The sequence below is a fragment of the Drosophila biarmipes genome, chromosome 2L (genome assembly GCF_025231255.1).
Source record: "Drosophila biarmipes strain raj3 chromosome 2L, RU_DBia_V1.1, whole genome shotgun sequence".
Lineage (NCBI taxonomy): Eukaryota > Metazoa > Arthropoda > Insecta > Diptera > Drosophilidae > Drosophila > Drosophila biarmipes.
This window is the reverse complement of record NC_066612.1, coordinates 2,076,284-2,095,702: the sequence shown is the minus strand read 5'-3', so window position 1 is coordinate 2,095,702 and position 19,419 is coordinate 2,076,284. Positions and strand designations below refer to the sequence as shown.

Here is a 19,419-nt window from a genome sequence, read left to right as displayed (position 1 = left end):
GTACTAAAAAAAATGGATTGATAATTTACGTCTTTCAAGTATTTCTACTGATGACAACCTGTCCTTTCATTCGCCAAATATGATGTTTGATTTGATATAATATGATAGATGTCCGAAGAGCACCCTGTCTGGCTCAGCACTTCGGTGAGGTATCTTGTATTGGGGCTTGTTCGACCTGAGCTTGAGCTGTGCCACCATGAACTCTCCTTTCGCAGTTGCCGAACCATTTTTATTCGCTCCTTGGTTTTACGCTCGGCTAATGTGATTTCCAGCGAATAAAAACGATAAATCTATGGGTAGTCCGATGATGATGATGACTGCGGGTGGTGCGGCGGTGCTTGAGCAGGGGAGCGGTTTCGTTTTCAGCATTCCTTCCCAGATATTTCGCTGCCTTTACTAACGAGGCAGTTAAACCGAATCTGCGCCAATTTCTGAATTGCCCCGAACTGAAGCTAGAAATTGCAACCCATTAAATGCACATTTTTGTCTGTGAATGCATTTGCTTGTATTTTTTAGCATTTTCCAATTTGGTTTTTCTCGTTTTGCCTCTCGTACATTTCGCTTTTAAAATGAAAATGGGAAAGTGTTTGGGGAGGCAACGCCTATAGTTGCTTAGAAAAAGGGCAGGTGGAATACTCAAAAATCAATAATATCAATAATATCAATAGTCCGAATGTAAAATGCTTAAAGTGGCAAGTCGCTCTTATTCTGTAAATGCTTTTTAATTTTACATAAGTAACTCAGTTATCATAGTGTACTTTTGATTACGGAGAACCCGTAATCAATGGCTTGATAAGAATTATTGTAATTATAAAACCGAGATTCCCAATCGATCGGCGGACATTCGCGCAATGAAGACCGCAGTAATCGGAATTCCAGCAATCTCCGGCGTTATTCTGGTGATTCTGCTCCCGCTCCCCGGATCCAGTCAGTTTCTCGACCCAGCCTGTGGAATTCGAGCAGTACCGAAGATAGCGACTCGCATCATCAATGGCCACATTGCAAAGCAGAACTCCAGCCCCTGGATGGTTTTTCTGCACTCAACTACGGATTTGTTTGTGTGCGGTGGAACTCTGATCACAAACAGTTTGTATTATAAAGAAAAAGTATAAACTTTAATTAAGCATTTTTTGAGAGAATAGTTTTTGACGGCATTTTTTTATAGTAAAGGTATCTCTTTCCTTTAACAGAACTGGTACTTACTGCAGCGCATTGCTTCATTGCCAACCAGCAGTTGTAAGTTATAAATAAAGTTTTACATATTAACAAACATTTAATGATTTCTCTACTTTTCACAGAGTAGCCCGCCTGGGTGAGTATGAAAGAACACGAAGTGAGGAGTGTGTCGGATATTACTGCAACTTCCGAGCCGAGCACATGGTGGATGCGGGCTTCAGGCACCGCCTGTACAATCCAAATACTCATGCCAACGATATTGCGATCCTCCGACTAGCCAAAAGAGTGATTTACAGAGGTGGGCACTGAGATTCAGGAATACATATAATTCATAACAGTCTATTTTAGACAACATAAGGCCCATTTGCATTGTGTGGGACGCTAGATGGAGGAAGTACATCGACAGCATCGATGTGCTCACCGGAACTGGATGGGGCAAGACCGAGGCGGAAAGTGACAGTGATGCTCTGAGGACCCTCGACATCCGGCGACAGCCCCCAGAGATATGTACTCAGTTCATCGGCCTGACCATCTCTGGCAGCCAATTCTGCGCTGGAAACTGGGATAGCAACCTGTGCAACGGTGATTCTGGAGGCCCAATCGGGGCTATGGTCCCATACAAAAACAGCCAGCGCTTCGTTCAGATTGGCATAGCCAGTTATACGAACAGAAAGTGCCAGAAAGCCAGTGTCTTCACGGACATTCTGAGCCACATCGACTTTATACTTCGGGTATGGAGGCAGTACGGCAATGGTCAAAGGCTGCCCGTCGCAACGACAACCACAACGACGAAGGCCCCAACTTGGTGGCACACTACGCAGATTCCACAACAGACCTACGAGGATTATGATTCTGATAGCTCTGATAATTCAGATAATACCCAAGAAACGCATTGGGATTGGAGCTCGCAGTGGACTCCTGGCGGGTATTTCCATTTTTCCATATGGTAGCTTTGACTCATTTACAATAAAATTTCCCCTTTACAACCGCTTTACAACTTTAACTTTATTATGATCAAAAAAATTCTACACCAAAAGGCACCGTACAGTTTTTTGTGTTGAACATTTATAGCAGAGAGATTTTCTTCACAATCAATGGAATCTCTTACTAAGAAATGTTCCACAACAACATTTCCTGGAATCGACGTTGATAAGCTGCGTTGTGGCCATTATAAATCGGAGATACCCGACTGATCGTCCGATCAGTTTTCGCGAATCCATTATAGACCAGGTCCATATCAAGTGCAATTTCCAGTTCAATATCAAATTTTCCACTTTTAAATTATATAAATTATATAATATAATTTATTAAAATTATCTAAACATAAAAAGCTGTGTTTGATTTAAAAACAAATACAAAACCCCTTGCCTCCAAGGATGCCAAATTTCTACGGGAAGAAAAACATTTTCCGAAAAAATATTGTGTCTTGTCATAAAATATTTAAATCAATAATAAATACAGACATATGTCAGCGCCCGAACATCAGTTTTCTATGTACTGCCATGGACAAAATGCACACAGCAATTATTATTTTTGTTCCGGCTAAGCTTTTGTTTTGTTTTTCTGGGTGGCATGGAAATGCCTGCCGGGGGGCGGGGAAAAAGCAAAGCAAAAGCATTGCCAACTAATTAAACTGATGAGAGACAAAGCCTCATGTGAAACAGTAACAAGCAGTAACAAAATAGCAGCAAATACTGTCTATCTGTCAGCCATCCACCCTGCACACTTCGGCCCATCCTATTCCCCGTGCTCAGACTGATGTATGCAAACAACAGCCAGGAGTGAATCTACATCGGTATCTGTCTTGTTTTGGATGCCCTAGAACCAGGGCAGATACATTGGTTTATCTGGGGGATAGGAAATGAAATATAATAGACCTCAGCAAGGTATTTTTATGTATAATATACGTGGAATCAGGGGAAAACCTTCAGTTTATAATATTAAAGTACTATATTTTCCAGTTAGTAAAATACAATGTAACAACATTTTTTATAAATTAAAACGAAAAGGTTAATATTTTCTAGTATCTAAAGCTTTAATGTATTATCATGGATATATCTCGTTCCTCACATTTTTTTAAAGGGCTTTTTTGTTCCAGAATTTCCTAGAAAGGGTAATAAAAATTTGTTGTGATTTACGCAGATTCTCTTTCCGGTTGTATGTGCTTTTTTTGCACTGTTGTTACGGCACATTTAAACAATTGAACACACTGGCACTCGTTCGATGGTCAGGCCATGTGGCTTCGGGTATGCGTGGCATTCGAGCCCCAAAAACGAAATGTTGTCCTGGCATTTGCGCAATTTCCCACAATGAAAAATAAATAGGTGCTGGATTCATTAGGATTACAAGAGTTTGCAGTCGACAATTGTCGGAAAAAGCGGAGACATCCCATGTAGGCGTGTAGAAATATAAAATCAGATAACAGTCAATTCAAAGTATCTAATTGATGAGTCCGGCCCTGGGCTAGAGAGTTTTTGATAACAATGGAGCTGCAGTTGTCAGAAAATGCATCATATAACATATCATATAACGTAATAGTCTTAAAATTCTACAAAAACGCAAAAATATAATAATGATATTAACAATAATAATGCTAAGGTATTTGTTTATATTCCTTTTAGTTGCTGGACCATTTTCCATTTGCCCTTCCAAACTTTGTGTACATATTTATCACTGATACGCAGACTTTCATTGCTGTTTACCTCTGAGTTGAGGGACATAGTTTACGCTGCGCCGCCTGCTAATTTCAATGTAGACTCTAATTTCCATAGCTGAACTCCACTTGCCTGGCAAATGTTTGCGAAACAACAACTGACAGTACTGGCGCAATTTCTGCACTCGAAATGTTGAGCAAATAGAGTTTTGAATGCATATGCATGCGTTTTGTTTGGTCAGGAGCAGCAGGTTGCGACTGCCGTGGGTCGGGTGTGAAGAGTCTGCCAAAATATTTAGCTAATTTATAAATGGCAGAGCCTGTCCTTTGCCATCGACCATTCTTTTTTGAGGTTTGCAGTCAACAAAAGGCACATGACACGTGAGTGCTGGGCAAACTGCATGAAATTTACTTGGTAATATATCAGGCATATTGTAAAATGAAAAGCTCATGAATGACCGAAGGCAATTTTCCCTTTATTGCCGGAAAAAATAAAAATATAAAACTTGATATTTACTGTATATTTCGTATATTACATTTTTACATACCTTCTGGAACTTGCAGAACATCTTTTAATCGGTGCTTTATGTAAAGTGTTATGCACAATATCCGGTTTCGTATCTTTCCCTGGCTGCTTTCAGTTGTATCTATAAATATATATACGTATTGCACAACTGCAAACATAATTCATTTTAAAAATCGATTTACCCGCTGGGTCCTGCGTCCAGTCTCTGTGTCCTGTGACGCAGACGTCGTCGCTGCAGTTTATGAGCTTATTGTTTACGCTGCTTTCAGCCATAAATATTTGCAAAGTGCTTGTAAAAAACAAAAGGTGGCAAGAAACCCGGGGACAGACAGAGTGTTGATGATGGCCAAGAACGCCACGATGCGGATGCGGCAGTGGAGCGTAGATGCAGATGGGAGCGGGAGGAAGCCAATAACTTTGTTAAACGCCATCGAGTCGAGCGGCTTTTGTTGTTATTCCGCTCGGGTCGGAGTTCGCACAAAACTTAACTTTTAGTTTGCATGTTTCAGCCATAAATGGAGCTGAAGGAAATTGAAGTGCCCATTGTCCTGGCTGGAGAGGGATAACCAGCTAGAACTGCACGTCAATATGTATAAGAGCTCCATTGGCCGGCACTCCGGCTCTCGAAGCGCCCAGAAAACAAGCGAACCAAATCTATAATTGCCCCCAAACAATCGCCAATCAAATTGGGATCCATCCTTCCATCGACCTCTGCCCTCGGACCCTGTCGTGACTGCTCCTTCCACCCTTCCTTCCGTGTTAGCGCACCCAAGCTATAAAATTTAATTTATTTGTCTCTAATAATTTCCCACGGCGACTGTTTGTTCTGCAAATGTTTGACGTTCAAGTGCTGATGTATACACGAATTTCAGGTTCAGGAAGTTGATTTGCAGGCTACGCAAATCATTCGAAATGGTTTGGCTTATGGTGCGAAAAAAATTTTTATTTTAATCTGGCTGGTGTTGGGATCTAATAATATATATTTTATGACCAATCCAGTTTTTTATCGCTTTTAATTCCCTTCTGCTTATCCTTCTTCAGGGTTGCATTTCCAAATACATCAATACCAAGTGTGACCTTAGTCTTCTTAGTAATACAAAATACGGTTACTAATAAATATTTTTGCAGGGTATCCAAAAGTCGCTGTGCGTTTGCTCCCCAACGTGCACACTTGTTGTACCGATTCCTCAAGACTTCCCCGAGCAAATCTGAAGGTAGCAGGATCCGGTAGGGGCACACACACTCCTCTTCCAGCAAGTCCCCTCTCTTGGCCAAACTCATAACTTCGGTTGGCTTGCGTGCCAATTTGAATTGAACCGGAGGTGGCTCGAGTGGGAGCAACTGGAGGAAGGCTCGTAAAGTTGCTGCTTTCCCCACTTAAGCGCAATTGGTGGCCATAAAAGCCACCGCGCTCGACTCGAAGGGATGGTCAGCAAACAGGGCGGGGATAATAAATAATTAGATCGTTTTGGCCGCAAATCGAAACTAAATGCGGCCAATAATAGCCAAACCCAGAGCTGCAGTTAGTTGCATTTTTTTCCAACGGCTTCTATTCCCGCTCCCATTTTGAGGATGGCTGCACACTTAAAATATAGCATGGTAATATATGAAATTTAAACAAGTAAACATTTTTGTGACTCAATATCTGTTAAATTGTGCAACTGCCGAGAAAATGCCTAGAAATGGCTCTTGAATTTATAAATCCCAAATTTTTCGTACTTTCTAATCTAGGAAACCTCTTCGACATTTTTCTGAGTAGCAGAGGCGGTGTTGCTGTGGCAACTGGAATTTCCAGCCAAACAATTGACTTATCATTTGACTTTGTGCCGAGCAGCCAATCCCCTGGGAGAGATCGAAGGGGACAATGGCGAAATTCCACGCAATCGGCTTATGCTGTTGACATTGCTGCGGTTTGATGCCACTCCCAGGACCTGCCCCGCCCCACCCTCTGACCACCTGCCCGATTCTGTGGCAGGACATCGCGAAAGCCAACAACAATCACCGAGCATGGCTTCAAAATGCGAAACAAAGAAGAGCTTGTCGCAAAATCAACATTGTTGACAAATATATGCGCATTTGGGCGGGGTCGGATGCGCCAAGCTCACGGCAATTAAAACTGGCCTTCTTGCTTTTGAAATAAAAACAGCAATTTATGATTGCCATTCTGTTATCACAAGGCAAGCCCTCTCGTCTGCACAACTAGGTAAACATCTGGAAGAAAGATATGTTTGCTATATTCTATATTTTATGATTTTTTAAGGGCTATGAAAAAGTAAAATTAGAATTATTGACCCTTTTTCATATATAATATTTAGTACGTCAAGGGTTTAGAAAACCATTGCTTTAATTAGTAACTTGGATTGGCAAGGACCACATTTTTTCGACTACCTTAAAAAGCCCTACAACCCCATAAATTTGCATAGATTTGCAGAGCATTTGACTTGCGGACCTTTTCCAAATTAAATCTTTTATTTGCGATTCCCTCTGTCTGCACTTTGAGGCACACGGGGAAAGGAGTCGAACTGGCCGAGATAAAAATTCAATTAAACCCGGCCCAAACCAGCTAAAAACAACTGGCACGAACGCCTTTGTCAACTAATTACATGTCGGCGACCCGATGGCCGACGAAAGGTTAAAGTAATTTGCAGTGAAACGTTCTTTGGCTCTTAATTGGAAAAATACGTTTTCGCATTGTGTGACAAAGGTGTGATTTATTATATTGAATGGCTGTTTGGTTCATCACTCTTTTTCTGCTCTTTCTGGCTTCCTTTGAACCCTTAGCTGCTTTTTATGTCCCCCTGTTTTTTGCCTTCAATTGTCTGCGAAGTTTTTTTATTTTAGATTAATTCCATTTCGATTTTACTCTCCAGACAAATTTGTTTGCCAGTGCTTAAAGATTTTTGGGTTGTCTTTTTAAAGGGATTGAAATTTAATTAAATTCTTCAATTGAATACCATTTTTTAGTGATATAAATGAGATTAATGAATAGCTTGATGCTCTTGTCAAAAAGCACCCCAATTTAATTAGTGCTGCGGCAAAATTTAATCAGGAAACGTACAGGAAATTAACTTACGACGTTCAATCATCACAAAATTAGATAATTTCAACATTTCATTAAAAAGTAGAAAAATAAAATCAATGATTTCCCGAGAAGGGGATGAGGCCTTAGTAAAAATCCGTTACTGAAGTATGACAGAAAGATAAATTAGAAGATTGTATCACAAAAGCATTTGCTGAATATTTCCGATTAACTTTTAATTATGATAGGAAAAATAATTTAAAAAGTACCAACAAATTTGTAAGTGGCTTTCATGATCAACACAATTTACTATATGAGCTGTGTTATGTAAACACAAAGCCGAAGCTGAAGGCTTCATACTTTGATTGCAATTAACTTGGAATTGCTCGAATCACCACAAGAACAGAACTCTCAGCTTGAGCAACCCTTGAGAGATTACAAGGCATTTCCATAACTGTATCAATACGGCCTTATGAACTCAATTTGATGATATTGTCAGGGCATTATGAAAAATCCCTCTCCATTCAATACTCGAGTGGCTAAGGTGCGTGTGTTTTAAGCCACTTTATGCTGCTGTGCACGTAATTAGTTAACAAGTTGCATAAGTCCTCAAGCCTGAGCCGTTTAAGTAGCCATGGAGCGTTGATGTTTTCGTCCTGCTTTCGGGTTTTCTCTTCTTCAGCCAGTTAGAGACGGCTTTGTCCACTTGCAGCTACCGTACACGTTCGTATAAACGTGTATACGGGTGTATACACAGAGAAATATTACAGTAAAAATAATTATGGAAATTCCATTCAATATATTTAAAATATTTTAAGTAATTTAGTTTTTCGAAATATTTAAGGTACATCAAAATCTATTTGAATGTTTAAATTATAAGTCCAACCCCTAAGTATTTTTTATTGAGTAATTTAAAACATTTGCATTTTTCGATTAAGCGATAATTGTTCTCAGTGCATGGGTACGTTTAAGCCAGCAAGGACACTTTATGCAGCTAATGATGTATTCATTTTCCATGTGCAGCCTCGCTCCTCCCCAGTGTGTCTTTTCAGGCTTTCAATTGCCGGCAAATGAAGCTCCTTGTGGGGCTGTCAGAGCGTTCTGTGTGCTTAGTGCACTGGAAAGATACTTGAATTCGTATGAGCAAATAATGCGATTTGCTTAATGAGCTTGCCAGGACATACAAAAAAGCACACACAACACACACACTCGCCGATAAGTAGGCAATTCGGTCAGAACTTCAACCTTGAACCCGATCTGTGAGCCGTAGTTAATTCCGGTGAATATATATTCACGAATTCCGGAGGGCTCGTCCCGATTCTTTCTGCCCTCCGCTCCCAGGAGAACTATAAATAACCCTTTCGATAACAAACATTGCGATGTGTTGATAATAAAGGGTTGATTTATTTCTATGCTATGTTGTGATTTATGACCTTTAATGGCCGCCGATGGAGGAGCTTGCGATGCGAGCGCCATCGCTGCGGAACGACAAAGGGAGCAGAAATTCAACAATGCGATTTAACATTTAACATTAGGCAGTTGCAAGCAATAAAAAGGCGGTGAAACAAAAATCGAAATGAGGAAGAACGGTGAAAGAACGCGGAACTCGGGGTGAATGGCTTCCCTGGAGGTTAATCACGGTCGAGACAAGGGCACATCCCACTTAAACAAAGTATATCAAAGGAAAAATAACCATTTCATTTGAATTTTTATTGGGTGGTATTTATATAATATGGTTAAATTATATTCAAATTTTCGGGATAAGAATACTGCCTTACTTATTTTAAAATACGGGAGATATTATAGAGAACAAGTTCAATAGTTTATAAAATTCTAGCAAATGTATATACTATTAGGGTTCATTTTTTGCTCTGGCTAATCCATTGCATTTCTCGGAACTGAAAACTTGATAAGCCGCAATGTCGACATTATTAAATGAACAGCCCCATCCGATCGATCTGCAGTAGTGCAATGAAGCCAGCTGTAATCGGAGTCTCAGCACTGCTGATTATTCTCCCCATACCGGGATTACCCCAATATCTCGACGGGGAGTGCGGAATTCTCAGTAATGGAAAGCTTGCGCATAATATCTCGAGTCCATGGATGGCTTATCTACACACAACCGAATTGATATTCGTTTGCGGGGGAACTCTTATCACTCAAAGTATGGCCATATATGCATCTTTTCCGACTCATTAAATTATTTTAACTTGCAGAATTAATACTGACTGCCGCGCACTGCACAAAGGCCAACGAACAGCTGCAAGTGCCTTCCTTAACCTAAAGATAGACTAAATTAATTTTTAATTACTTGGTTTTACTTGCAGAGTAGCTCGCCTGGGAGAGTTTATGGAAGCAGACAGTGAAAATTACGCGATTCTTTCGGAGCATCAAGTAAACCAAACCTTTGTCCATCCTCTCTACAATATGAAAACCCATGACAATGACATTGCCATTCTAGGATTGGAAACGGATGTAAAGTACTCAGGTGAATACATTTTATTGCTATACCCTATTGAAAAAGTGTTTTTAATATGTTGACTCTATTAACAGGGAAATTAGTATTTAATATCAATTTAACCCTTGTTCTTTATCTACTGTAGATCACATCAAACCCATCTGCATTACTTGGTGGACCACTTGGAGATGGTATATAGATACCATTCCGGTTCTAACTGGAGCTATATGGGGCTTGCCAATGGTGAAAAATGAAAGTGATGCATTTAGAACTGAGGACATTCGGCGCCAGCCCGCCGAAATATGTACCTCCGAAAATGGAACCAGCATTTCGAGCAGTCAGTTCTGCGCCGGAGACTCGGAATCAAAGCTGTGCCACGTTGACAGTAGCTCTCCTCTGGGAGCCATGATATCTTACAGAAATTACAGCCGATTTGTCCTGATCGGCATAGCCACCACAAACCAAAGGTGCAATAGGCCCAGTATTTACACAGATGTCCTGAGCCACATCGAATTTATCCTTTGGGTGTGGCGGCATTACGGAAACACTAAAGAGCCCCCTTACTCTCGGGATCTCTCTGGAAAGCTGAAACAAGAAGAAAATGATACCAATTTGGATTCGCATCTGAAAGATTAAGGATTGTTTTAATATAAACGGTATTTGCTTACAAATATTGATTTGATCTTAATGCCATTTACATCCCTATATAGTTAAAAAAGCATATAAATTAGTATGCAATTACATGTAAGTTAATCAATATTCATGAAAAGTATATAGCAAAGGCACCGAAATGGTGTGCAAAATGCCGCGGGAACCATAAAATTAGGGCTTTGCTCTCTTCAAAAATGGAAAGCGTCCACTTGAAGTGGCGTGGCGCTGCGAAAGGTAGGAAGGCCCCGAACTTCCGGCAAATCCCGATTTTGTTTGAACAATTAAAATGCCTGAATAGCCGAAGAGCCCGCCCACATGCCAACCGACAGCACATTAACTACAAATTACATTCACATTAGTGTTTCGGAATTTCGCAGCCTGCCCATCCGTCCGGCTCCTTGGTCCGTGGTTCTTAGTCCTAGGTCCTGGATCCTTGTTTCTGGTTCCTGGTTCCTTCGCTGGGCCTTCCACTGCCCGTCCTCTTGTGCTTTTCATTTCGTTGCCTCGCTTTTTTTAAACCAAACACCTAATAAATCAAAGCGGACTCCGAGAGACCCCGGGAGTATGCTTGTTAAATGCTCGTAATAAATTAGCTGCCGCCTCCCGGACCGCAAGGCCGGCCCGCCCCCTGGACACCCCGCCCACCTGCCAGACATCCTGCCCCTTGATTATTGGCTTAGCTCATGGTCTGGCCAGTTTACAATTGCCTCCTCGCCATCCGATGCCCCCCAATTGAACTCAATCGATGCCATTCTTTCTCTACACTCTGTGGCCCAGACTCATTCATTCTGCTTGCCATTTTTTCTGTTTGAGATTTTTTGTGTTGTTTTTAATGAAGTCAGCGCAAATTTTTATGCTGGGCTGGCAGTTATTGGCGGTGGTGGGAGATTCTGAGTTTCGAGATTGGGGGAAAAGATTTCGCGCGTTTGGCATTCGCCTTTATGCAACTCATTCTTAATTTCGTTTTGTTTGAACTTTTCGCTGATCATTTTTGGGGAAACTGTTTAAGACGGACGTCGGTTATTGAACTAGGTTTCATTTTGAAAAATGTAAGGCATACATACAAATCTATGAATGCCAAGCAGAATTTCCTTATGACAACATAGCAGCATAGTTTCCATTAGTAAAAGACTCATGTTGACTAAATTAGTTGCCTGTGATACATATTTGCTGCGCGATTCAGTCTAATTTTTCCTGCTGAGGCACTGAAAGCTTTGCTGCTGCACATGAGCACCTACGAACATTTTTATGAGTTGCGCGTAAATGTTGCATAATTGTTTCATGTACACAATGTCACACGCACGCGACTAACGAAGCGCTCCATGATCGGCCCAAGAAGTCAAAGTTCACGGGAAAGGGAGCAGGTGGGTCGAGTCAGCGCTAATTAGAATGCCAGCGACAGGTAGACGGCACCAACGAGCAGAGATAGTCATCAGCAGCTTTCTACATCCTGCACAGAGAGAAATCGGGGGTTACCAATATAGAACCCTTTTTTACGGTGAGAAGAGTCCGTAGGGTGATTTTACATTAAATAATTTGAATGCAAAAAAAAGATATCCCCATCAGAGCAATAAAATTTCTTAACTTTTTAATAGAAATAACATTGGATTTCTAATAGAGAATTATAAACATTTGTAAAGGAAACATTCATTATTGGATTACAAATAAATAATAATTAAAATTATTATTATTTCAAATATTATTTCCTGTGTTGAAAAATTTCGTGCCAGCCAGGCAAAGTTGATGAGAGGCTCCTTCTTGACTTGCAGCCTCCGTGCCAAACTTCCTTTCCAGCATTTTATTTGAGGAACTTTGGCGCAGAAAAGTTCTTAGGCGTGCAGGGAAAAATGCAGCGTCAACGCCTCGAACGTAGACCGAAAGTTAAATGTATCTGAGTGCCGGGGAGGTTGCACGCGCAAATGGGACTGGGGAGTGCATCACGCTAATTTCTGCAAACGCGTGGCAGGCTAAAATTAAAATAGCAACGCCGGAGATGCTTACTTTCGCAATCGGAGGCAAATAAAAGGTGGCGTGCGCTGCAAAGTGTGCTACGAAATTCGAGCAAGCTGCCTCTCGCTACTAATAAAAATGTTATGAATTTCAAATGAATACAATTTGTGCATAGTATCCCTGAGTAAACAAATAAGGGAACACTTAAAATAAAGTCCCAGTTAAAGCCTTCTTATAAAATTAATTTAAAATTTTAATTTTTTTAGCAAAATGTATAAATAAAATGTATATATTAAAAATGCTTTATTTCCATTTTGAAAACCCCTGCAAGAGTATATAAAGTGAAATGCCAAGAAAGGCCAGGACTCGTTTATTATTCAAAGGCCAAAAATAAGGGGATCCCTTATACATGCAGCAGTGAGAGGCTGAAAGGCTAAGCAATTTTTTTAATACATGCAGCAGACGTGGTCGCATGGTCACTTTGCAGTTGCATGCCGCACGCGCTCAGTTTCCCACTTTTGGCCACAACTGTTGCCCAAGGAAGCCCAAGGAAAATCGCTCCAAATGAAAAATCACAGCGCCGTGCAGCGGTGTCTCATTCCGTGCGCTCCACTTCCGGTCTCCCCCGCTTTCTCTTCCGCTTCCTGGCCCTCGGTTTCCGCCCGAGCTCGCCACCCACTGGCCGGCGAGGTCCTAACATTTTTATTGTGTTCTGCTCGGTGTGGCAAAGTCATATTCATTCACATTCATTCATTCATTCACTTCTGACTTGCAACACATTTTTATATCTCCCCTTTTGGTGTTGTTCCTTTTTGTGCGGCGAGTGTGAATGGACTTGTCTTGTTTTTATTTCACTTTCTCGGATACACTTCTCAGGTTCTTTTACTAAAAATCACAAATATGCCAAGAATAAGTCACATATTTTATAACCACATCATAAACTATAAGAACCCTGTGAAACGGAATCATTTAAGTAATATTAATTTCACTCAGAATCAAGAAATATATTTTTATTTATTTTTGAACAATGGTGTACTTCTAAAATATTTTTGGGAAAGAGTATATTTTTTAGTCGTTGTACCCCAACGTGACGGCATTTGGTTTTTATTTATTTTTTTCATTTTCATTTCCTATTTCCACATTTTTACTTCTGTCTGTGCTTTGGCTTTTTGATGTGTCCCATTTTGTGTTTGGTGTGGTGTGTGCAGTTAAAAGATTTATAAATATGAATTTTATACATTGTGGCATGAAAAATGCAAATTTTAGAAATGGCCAAAGGAAATAGAAATGGTCATGGGCAGAAGCACAGTTTTTGCCATTTCCCTTAAAAGACTGAAGACTGCACTCCTGTGGATCCCTTTCCTCCTCCCACTGCCTCTCATTTTTTGTGTCCTCACAAAGGAGTTTTATAGTTTTTTCCACCATTTTTTCCAGTCACACAGATGCGTTTAATGACTGATACAGCAAGTATTGTACCGAATGCAACAAATGGCCAAAAGAACCACCAAAATGATACTCTTCTGAAGCGCAAAAGGTACTGTTTACAATTTAAAAAGATTTGCTACAGGAGAGCGCTTCTATTAATAATTTGCGTACCTCTTAAGAATTTTAAAGCACTTGCTCACATTCACTACCCTTAAAATATTTCCCAGATTAATTCGGTTTAAAAACTAAATCCGTTCGTATTTTATATTTTCACTGCAGCCTTAAATCGTGTTCAGGGTATGGATAGGCCGTTTCAACGCCAGCGAAACAATTTCGTTTCATTACTAGATAATTAATTGCTATTTGTGCATGATTTTTTACAACCCACTCACTGAATGAACTTGTCTGCTTTTTCTGTTGGGCAACACCATAAATCAGTACACTTTTATGCAAAAATTGCCGGAAATTTTATGGGCTAAAATTGGCAGTTTGCTGGCTGGCCGAAGGACATTAATATTTATTAACATGCGGTGCATGATTAATGCATAATAATGAAATTAGTTAAAGCCTCGAGAACTGCCGGAATGCGGCGGCAAAAAATAGGATGTGCAATTTACAATTAGTGTTCAAGTTGGATTGTGAAGTGTAATTAATATCAAATGCCATCAATTATTCTAAGCTAGCACATTTCCAGGGCCAGTGTACTAGAGGGGGTGCGATAATTGACAGAGAAATCGCTATTTCCATTTAAATCAATTAAATTATGAATGCAACTAAAATAATTTAACGATGCACAGGGGCTCGGCTCCGCCCAGCCACTTGATGACAGCAATAAAATAAATTTTGTATTACGCATTGCAGTTAATTATTAATTCAATAAACTTTTGCCCACTCACTTAAAAGTATTTCAAATAATTGTCATCAATAAGAGCTCGTGAGTGTGTCTGTTGGTGAGGCAAATTACATAAATTATGCAGTTTATCAACGGGCGGGCAAAGAAATTGTCATTTAAAGAGTGTGTAAATTGTCAAGTGGCTTGCAAAAGTGCACATTTTAATTGAAATAGCCAACTGAAGGGCTTATGAGATTAATATTTAAATAAAATGATAAACCAAAAACCAAAAAAGGGGGGAAACATTTTCACATTCGGGACACTAAATTCAATTGCCACATACACTCTGCAGTGCATTGAAACTTAGCCTATTTTAATTAGTATAATACTCTCTAATTTCCTGCCTCTGAATCACTTAACATAGTGCCTCATTAAAATTTATCGACTGAGAGCTTGAAGTTTTATATGACTCTGAAACAGCATATAAATAAGTGGGTTGTTGGCTGCTGAAATCCTTTCTCGTAAAGTTTCCCCTGGCTCAATTATGCCTTCTAGCAGACAGTTGTAAAAGGGCCACAGCTGGCTGGGATTTTATGACAGCGATTTACATAAAACCGTCTAGGAAAACGGCCGCAATATAGTCGTAATTCCGACTATCAAATTAGCCTACTAATCAGTTCATCCTAGGAGACGTTTTCGAGAATATTTTGGCCTTAAGCAAAAGTTACAAATATTATCTGAGATACTTAAGTAAATACGACAATATCACTATTACTAAGTTTATGCCTACAGCTCAAACTCCATATCTTAGTTGATCCAAGTCCTCACTTATAGAATCCCAATTCGGTGCTCGATCCTTAGTCGGGGGCCTTTGAACCGGTGGAATTTGATCTTCGCCGTAATACCGCCATACCCTCAAAACTCAAAACCCAAAACTCACCCACAGTATGAGTTCTAAAATATTAAGGAAAGTAGGTAAAAAATCTTGATTAGGTTCTCAATATAAATTAAAAAATACTGCGAGAGATCAGCGTTTCTACGCATACGAAAATGTAGTCGGTAGTGTGCAGAAAGGCAATCCAGGGCACTATTCGCTATGTGGCCAATGGGATGAGTCCCACACTCTCCATCGAGAAATTGGTTTAATACGGGAAAGGGAAATATAAATAATATAAGACTGATTAAGGTTGACATTGCGAACGCTTTTGCTTTCATTTCACTACTGTCGTTCGATCGAAGCTCTCTCTTTTATATTATCAACAATGGAGCTTGTCGAGCAAAAAAATAAAACATTGAACGGCGATGAGTAAGAATTATTTTTATAACGTACACGTAAACGTATTCTTCCAAAATTAAGAAATGGAAAAAAATATAAATATACTTCTGATAACGATTTTTTCTTATATTAAAGAAAAAAATTAACTCAAAACCTTCAGTGTTTTTAGTGTATTTGTTATATAAAGCCACTTACATATTGCTGCTTCTGAGTTTTAGGATCATAAAATAGGATCGCAGTGAAAGGAGCTTTGCACCTTTGAATTTCGCGAAATGCACAGCGATTCGGGGAATTCGGGAAATGTGCTCCCAAGTTTACAGGCCGCCGACGGCAGTCAATTTTCTTGTTTACAATGGAGCACACACACACGTGCCCCCTCGCAACACCCACTTCCACCCACTGCCACCCACGCACGCACACAATGACAAATAGCAAACAATTACAAGGGGGCGTGGCGGGGTTGTCTCCGCCCCCTATCTCCGAGCGCCCAGCTCCCGTTGTTGTTGGTTTTTGGCCGCAATAAATACAATTTGCATGACAAAATAGCAAACAACGGCAGCTTTTGCCAGTGCATGTGTGTATGCGCGTGGGCAAGTGTGTGTGGGCGGGCGACGAGGCGGGGGCGTGGCACGGAAGCGTCTGCAGGTTCACTCAGCCAAACAAAACTACACACAAAAACAATCAACTGCCCGTCCAATGCAACAACAACAGCAACGAACTGTAACAAGCTCTTCGTTTCAAAAACCGAATCTTTAAGTACCCTTAAATAAGTAAATAAAACAAAAAGATACAAAGGTACCAAAAATATCTTAAATATTGCGAAATGGAATTTAAAAAATACTAGATATATAAAGTCATGTGATATTAATTTAGGTTTCATAAACCCTATCGTATTCTCCCCAAAAATTTGATACTTTCAATCCATATTTATTTAAAAGAAGAAATGGTTGCCGAAAAACGGGTAAACATGCCAGAATAAACATTTCCACTTCATTATCAGAGACCGCTTTTCATAACTTCATTTTTTAATTAAGTTCCATGCTGAATTTCAGATTTATACAAAAAATAGAAGACCATTCGCGAGGGTATAGCAGGAGCAAACGAGGCAGAGGCGGAGGCTGAGGCCCGTAGTTAGGCTTCTGCCGCTTCTGTGAAACAACTTATGAATATTCAATTTTACATAAAAGATTTTTTGTTGTTGCTGTCGTAGCCGTTGTTATTTTGAGTTTTTGTTGCCACTGTGCTGCTGCTGTTCTTTCATAGTCTCTCCTGGCTGCAGTCTTTTTTTGCAGATTCCTCGCTGCTCTTCATGGCTGAAAAAACTCTTGATGCCATGAAATGTGAAAAATATTGGTCGGGCCGACAGTGTGGGGCGTTACTAACTGGATAGGTTGGGCTGGGGCGCTATAAAGTGGGTACTACCGTAAAGAACTAGCCAGGATAATGCCGAGGAAAATTAACTGGTGGCGAGAAACTGGATGACATAAATATTAGCATAAGAGCATTGTTTCCAAGGCCTTTGTAACCCATGCTAAAACATATGGAACACCATGGCAACCGTTTTAGAAAAAAGATTTATAGGACCTAAAGAGATCTAATAGATATGTTTTACAATACAATCTCATTGATTAATAAAAAAATGTAACCTTTGATTTATTGTCAAATATTTCACAAATATATGTGGAATACATAGAGAGAGCTTCTTAGAAAAACAAAAGAGGATACTGCCAATTTGTTTCCGTAACAGGATGATAAAGCATATGTAGCTTTTATTGTCGGGCTTTAGACCGATCGATATTTAAAATTTCTATCAAGGATCTCAGTCCAAATCCAGATCCTTTTCGACGAAGGCGTTGTGCGCCTGAAACTTGGACACCTTCATGACGGTCAGCGACTTCAGCAGGTCGTCCATGTGTATCTCCAGTTGGAGGTCCTGTAGGCTCTGGTCCTTGGACTGGAAATCCCCTTGGAACTCCCCCTCGCCGGCTGCCCCGTCCATATTTAGATTTTCGCGCATAAAAAGACGCATGCGGTACATGGAGGCGTGGCGACACAGCTCCCGGAGATCGGACCCCGAAAATCCAGGGGTCAGCCGGGCCAGTTCCTTGAGGTTAACCGAAGGATTCAGCTGCTCGCTCTGCAGGATCAGCCGGAGGATGTCCTGTCGCTGTCTGTCATGCGGCACACCTATGTGAAATTGAGCTGGCATTCGGCGGAGAATGGCCTTGTCCAGATCCTGCGGCCGGTTGGTCGCTCCCAGGACGAGGACACAAACGTTGGCACTGCTCATCAGGCCATCCCACTGCAGCATGAACTGCGTCTTCATCATGGCGGTGGCCTCGTGGTCTCCACTGCCGCGCATCCTCAAGAAGGATTCGATTTCGTCAATGAAAATAATGCAGGGCTGGATCTTCTGGGCCAGGGTGAAGACGGCAGTGGCCAGCTTCTGGCTTTCGCCATACCACTTGTCTGTGAGCACGGCCACATCCAGGTTGATGAACCGCATCCCGGCATCCTTGGCAATGGCCTTGGCTATGAGGGTCTTGCCACATCCTGGGGGCCCATGTAGAAGGACTCCCTTGGGAGCCCGCCAGAGTTGAGATCGACGGAAGAGCTCCCGGTGGCGAACTGGCAGCACCACTGTCTCCCTGATCTCCTGGATCACCGCGTCCAGTCCAGCTATGTCCGCCCAAGTGACATCGATGTCCTCCGGTGTCACCAGATGCGAAGCGATCACCACCTCGTGCTCGTTGAAATCGCGGGTGCGGAACTTCTGGGCCGCCGAGGAGTTGAGCTTCCTCAACTGCTGCTCCGCCACCTGCTTGGCTTTCTTGCGCATCTTGTTGTTGGGATCCAGGGCAGCCAGCATCCACTTGGCACTGTAGTAGGTAATAGCCGTCACTGCGCACACCCGCACCACCATGGCCAGGATTTGGCCACGCGATCCACAGTCCGGCGAGTCCATTTTCCACACTCCAATTTGTAGCGGCAGTCCAATATCAGATAAAAATGTCAAATCGAAAATTCCCATTGCCAAGGGATTGAGTGCCTCCTGCGATTATTAAAATATATTGTCGGGTTTTCAAGCTATGAGTATTCTTTATCTAAGATGTCCATTTGATTTTTATATCAAATACCTAAAAACCTTTTAAAATAGTGGATGTGCTATCACACCCTACCTTTTTCTAATATTTTGTAAATTAATTGCAGGCGTCTTAAAGTATGCAGCACATAAAGGAGTTTAATATCGATGTTGCATACCTATAGAACCTTTTATAAAGATCTTGAAATCATATATTTATTATTTTATAATAAATTCTTTACAAAAAAATAAATTAAGCCTAACATTTATTCAAAAATAAATATACCCACAGTGGAAAATGTGGGTTTTTGTAAGGAATAAATATTACACTGGTAGGCATAAGTATTTTGACAAAACAAGAGTTTAATATA

At 40.8% G+C, this 19,419-nt stretch overlaps 3 protein-coding genes across 4 annotated transcripts; 2 read left to right on the top strand and 1 right to left on the bottom strand.

Moving 5' to 3' along the window:
- The first annotated feature begins 831 nt into the window (after nucleotides 1-831).
- On the top strand, nucleotides 832-2,167 carry LOC108028928 (chymotrypsin-like protease CTRL-1). Its single transcript, XM_017100947.3, has 4 exons — nucleotides 832-1,086; nucleotides 1,191-1,236; nucleotides 1,299-1,474; nucleotides 1,525-2,167. The coding sequence occupies exons 1-4, from the start codon at nucleotides 852-854 to the stop codon at nucleotides 2,124-2,126; spliced, it is 1,059 nt and encodes a 352-aa protein (XP_016956436.1). The 5' UTR covers nucleotides 832-851; the 3' UTR covers nucleotides 2,127-2,167.
- A 7,178-nt stretch (nucleotides 2,168-9,345) lies between these two features.
- LOC108028929 (transmembrane protease serine 12) lies at nucleotides 9,346-12,047 on the top strand. Of its 2 annotated transcripts, XM_017100948.2 has the most exons (4): nucleotides 9,346-9,538; nucleotides 9,591-9,636; nucleotides 9,702-9,862; nucleotides 9,978-12,047. In XM_017100948.2, the coding sequence occupies exons 1-4, from the start codon at nucleotides 9,346-9,348 to the stop codon at nucleotides 10,466-10,468; spliced, it is 891 nt and encodes a 296-aa protein (XP_016956437.1). In that variant the 3' UTR covers nucleotides 10,469-12,047. The 2 variants fall into 2 exon arrangements, with proteins under 2 accessions (XP_016956437.1, XP_050741419.1); XM_050885462.1 differs by lacking the exon at nucleotides 9,591-9,636 and having other exon boundaries at nucleotides 9,423-9,538.
- Nucleotides 12,048-17,590: 5,543 nt separating this feature from the next.
- Nucleotides 17,591-19,029, bottom strand: LOC108028994 (outer mitochondrial transmembrane helix translocase). The gene has a single exon (XM_017101036.3). It carries the CDS (start codon nucleotides 18,995-18,997, stop codon nucleotides 17,786-17,788), a length of 1,212 nt encoding a protein of 403 aa, XP_016956525.1. The 5' UTR covers nucleotides 18,998-19,029; the 3' UTR covers nucleotides 17,591-17,785.
- Nucleotides 19,030-19,419: the final 390 nt, after the last annotated feature.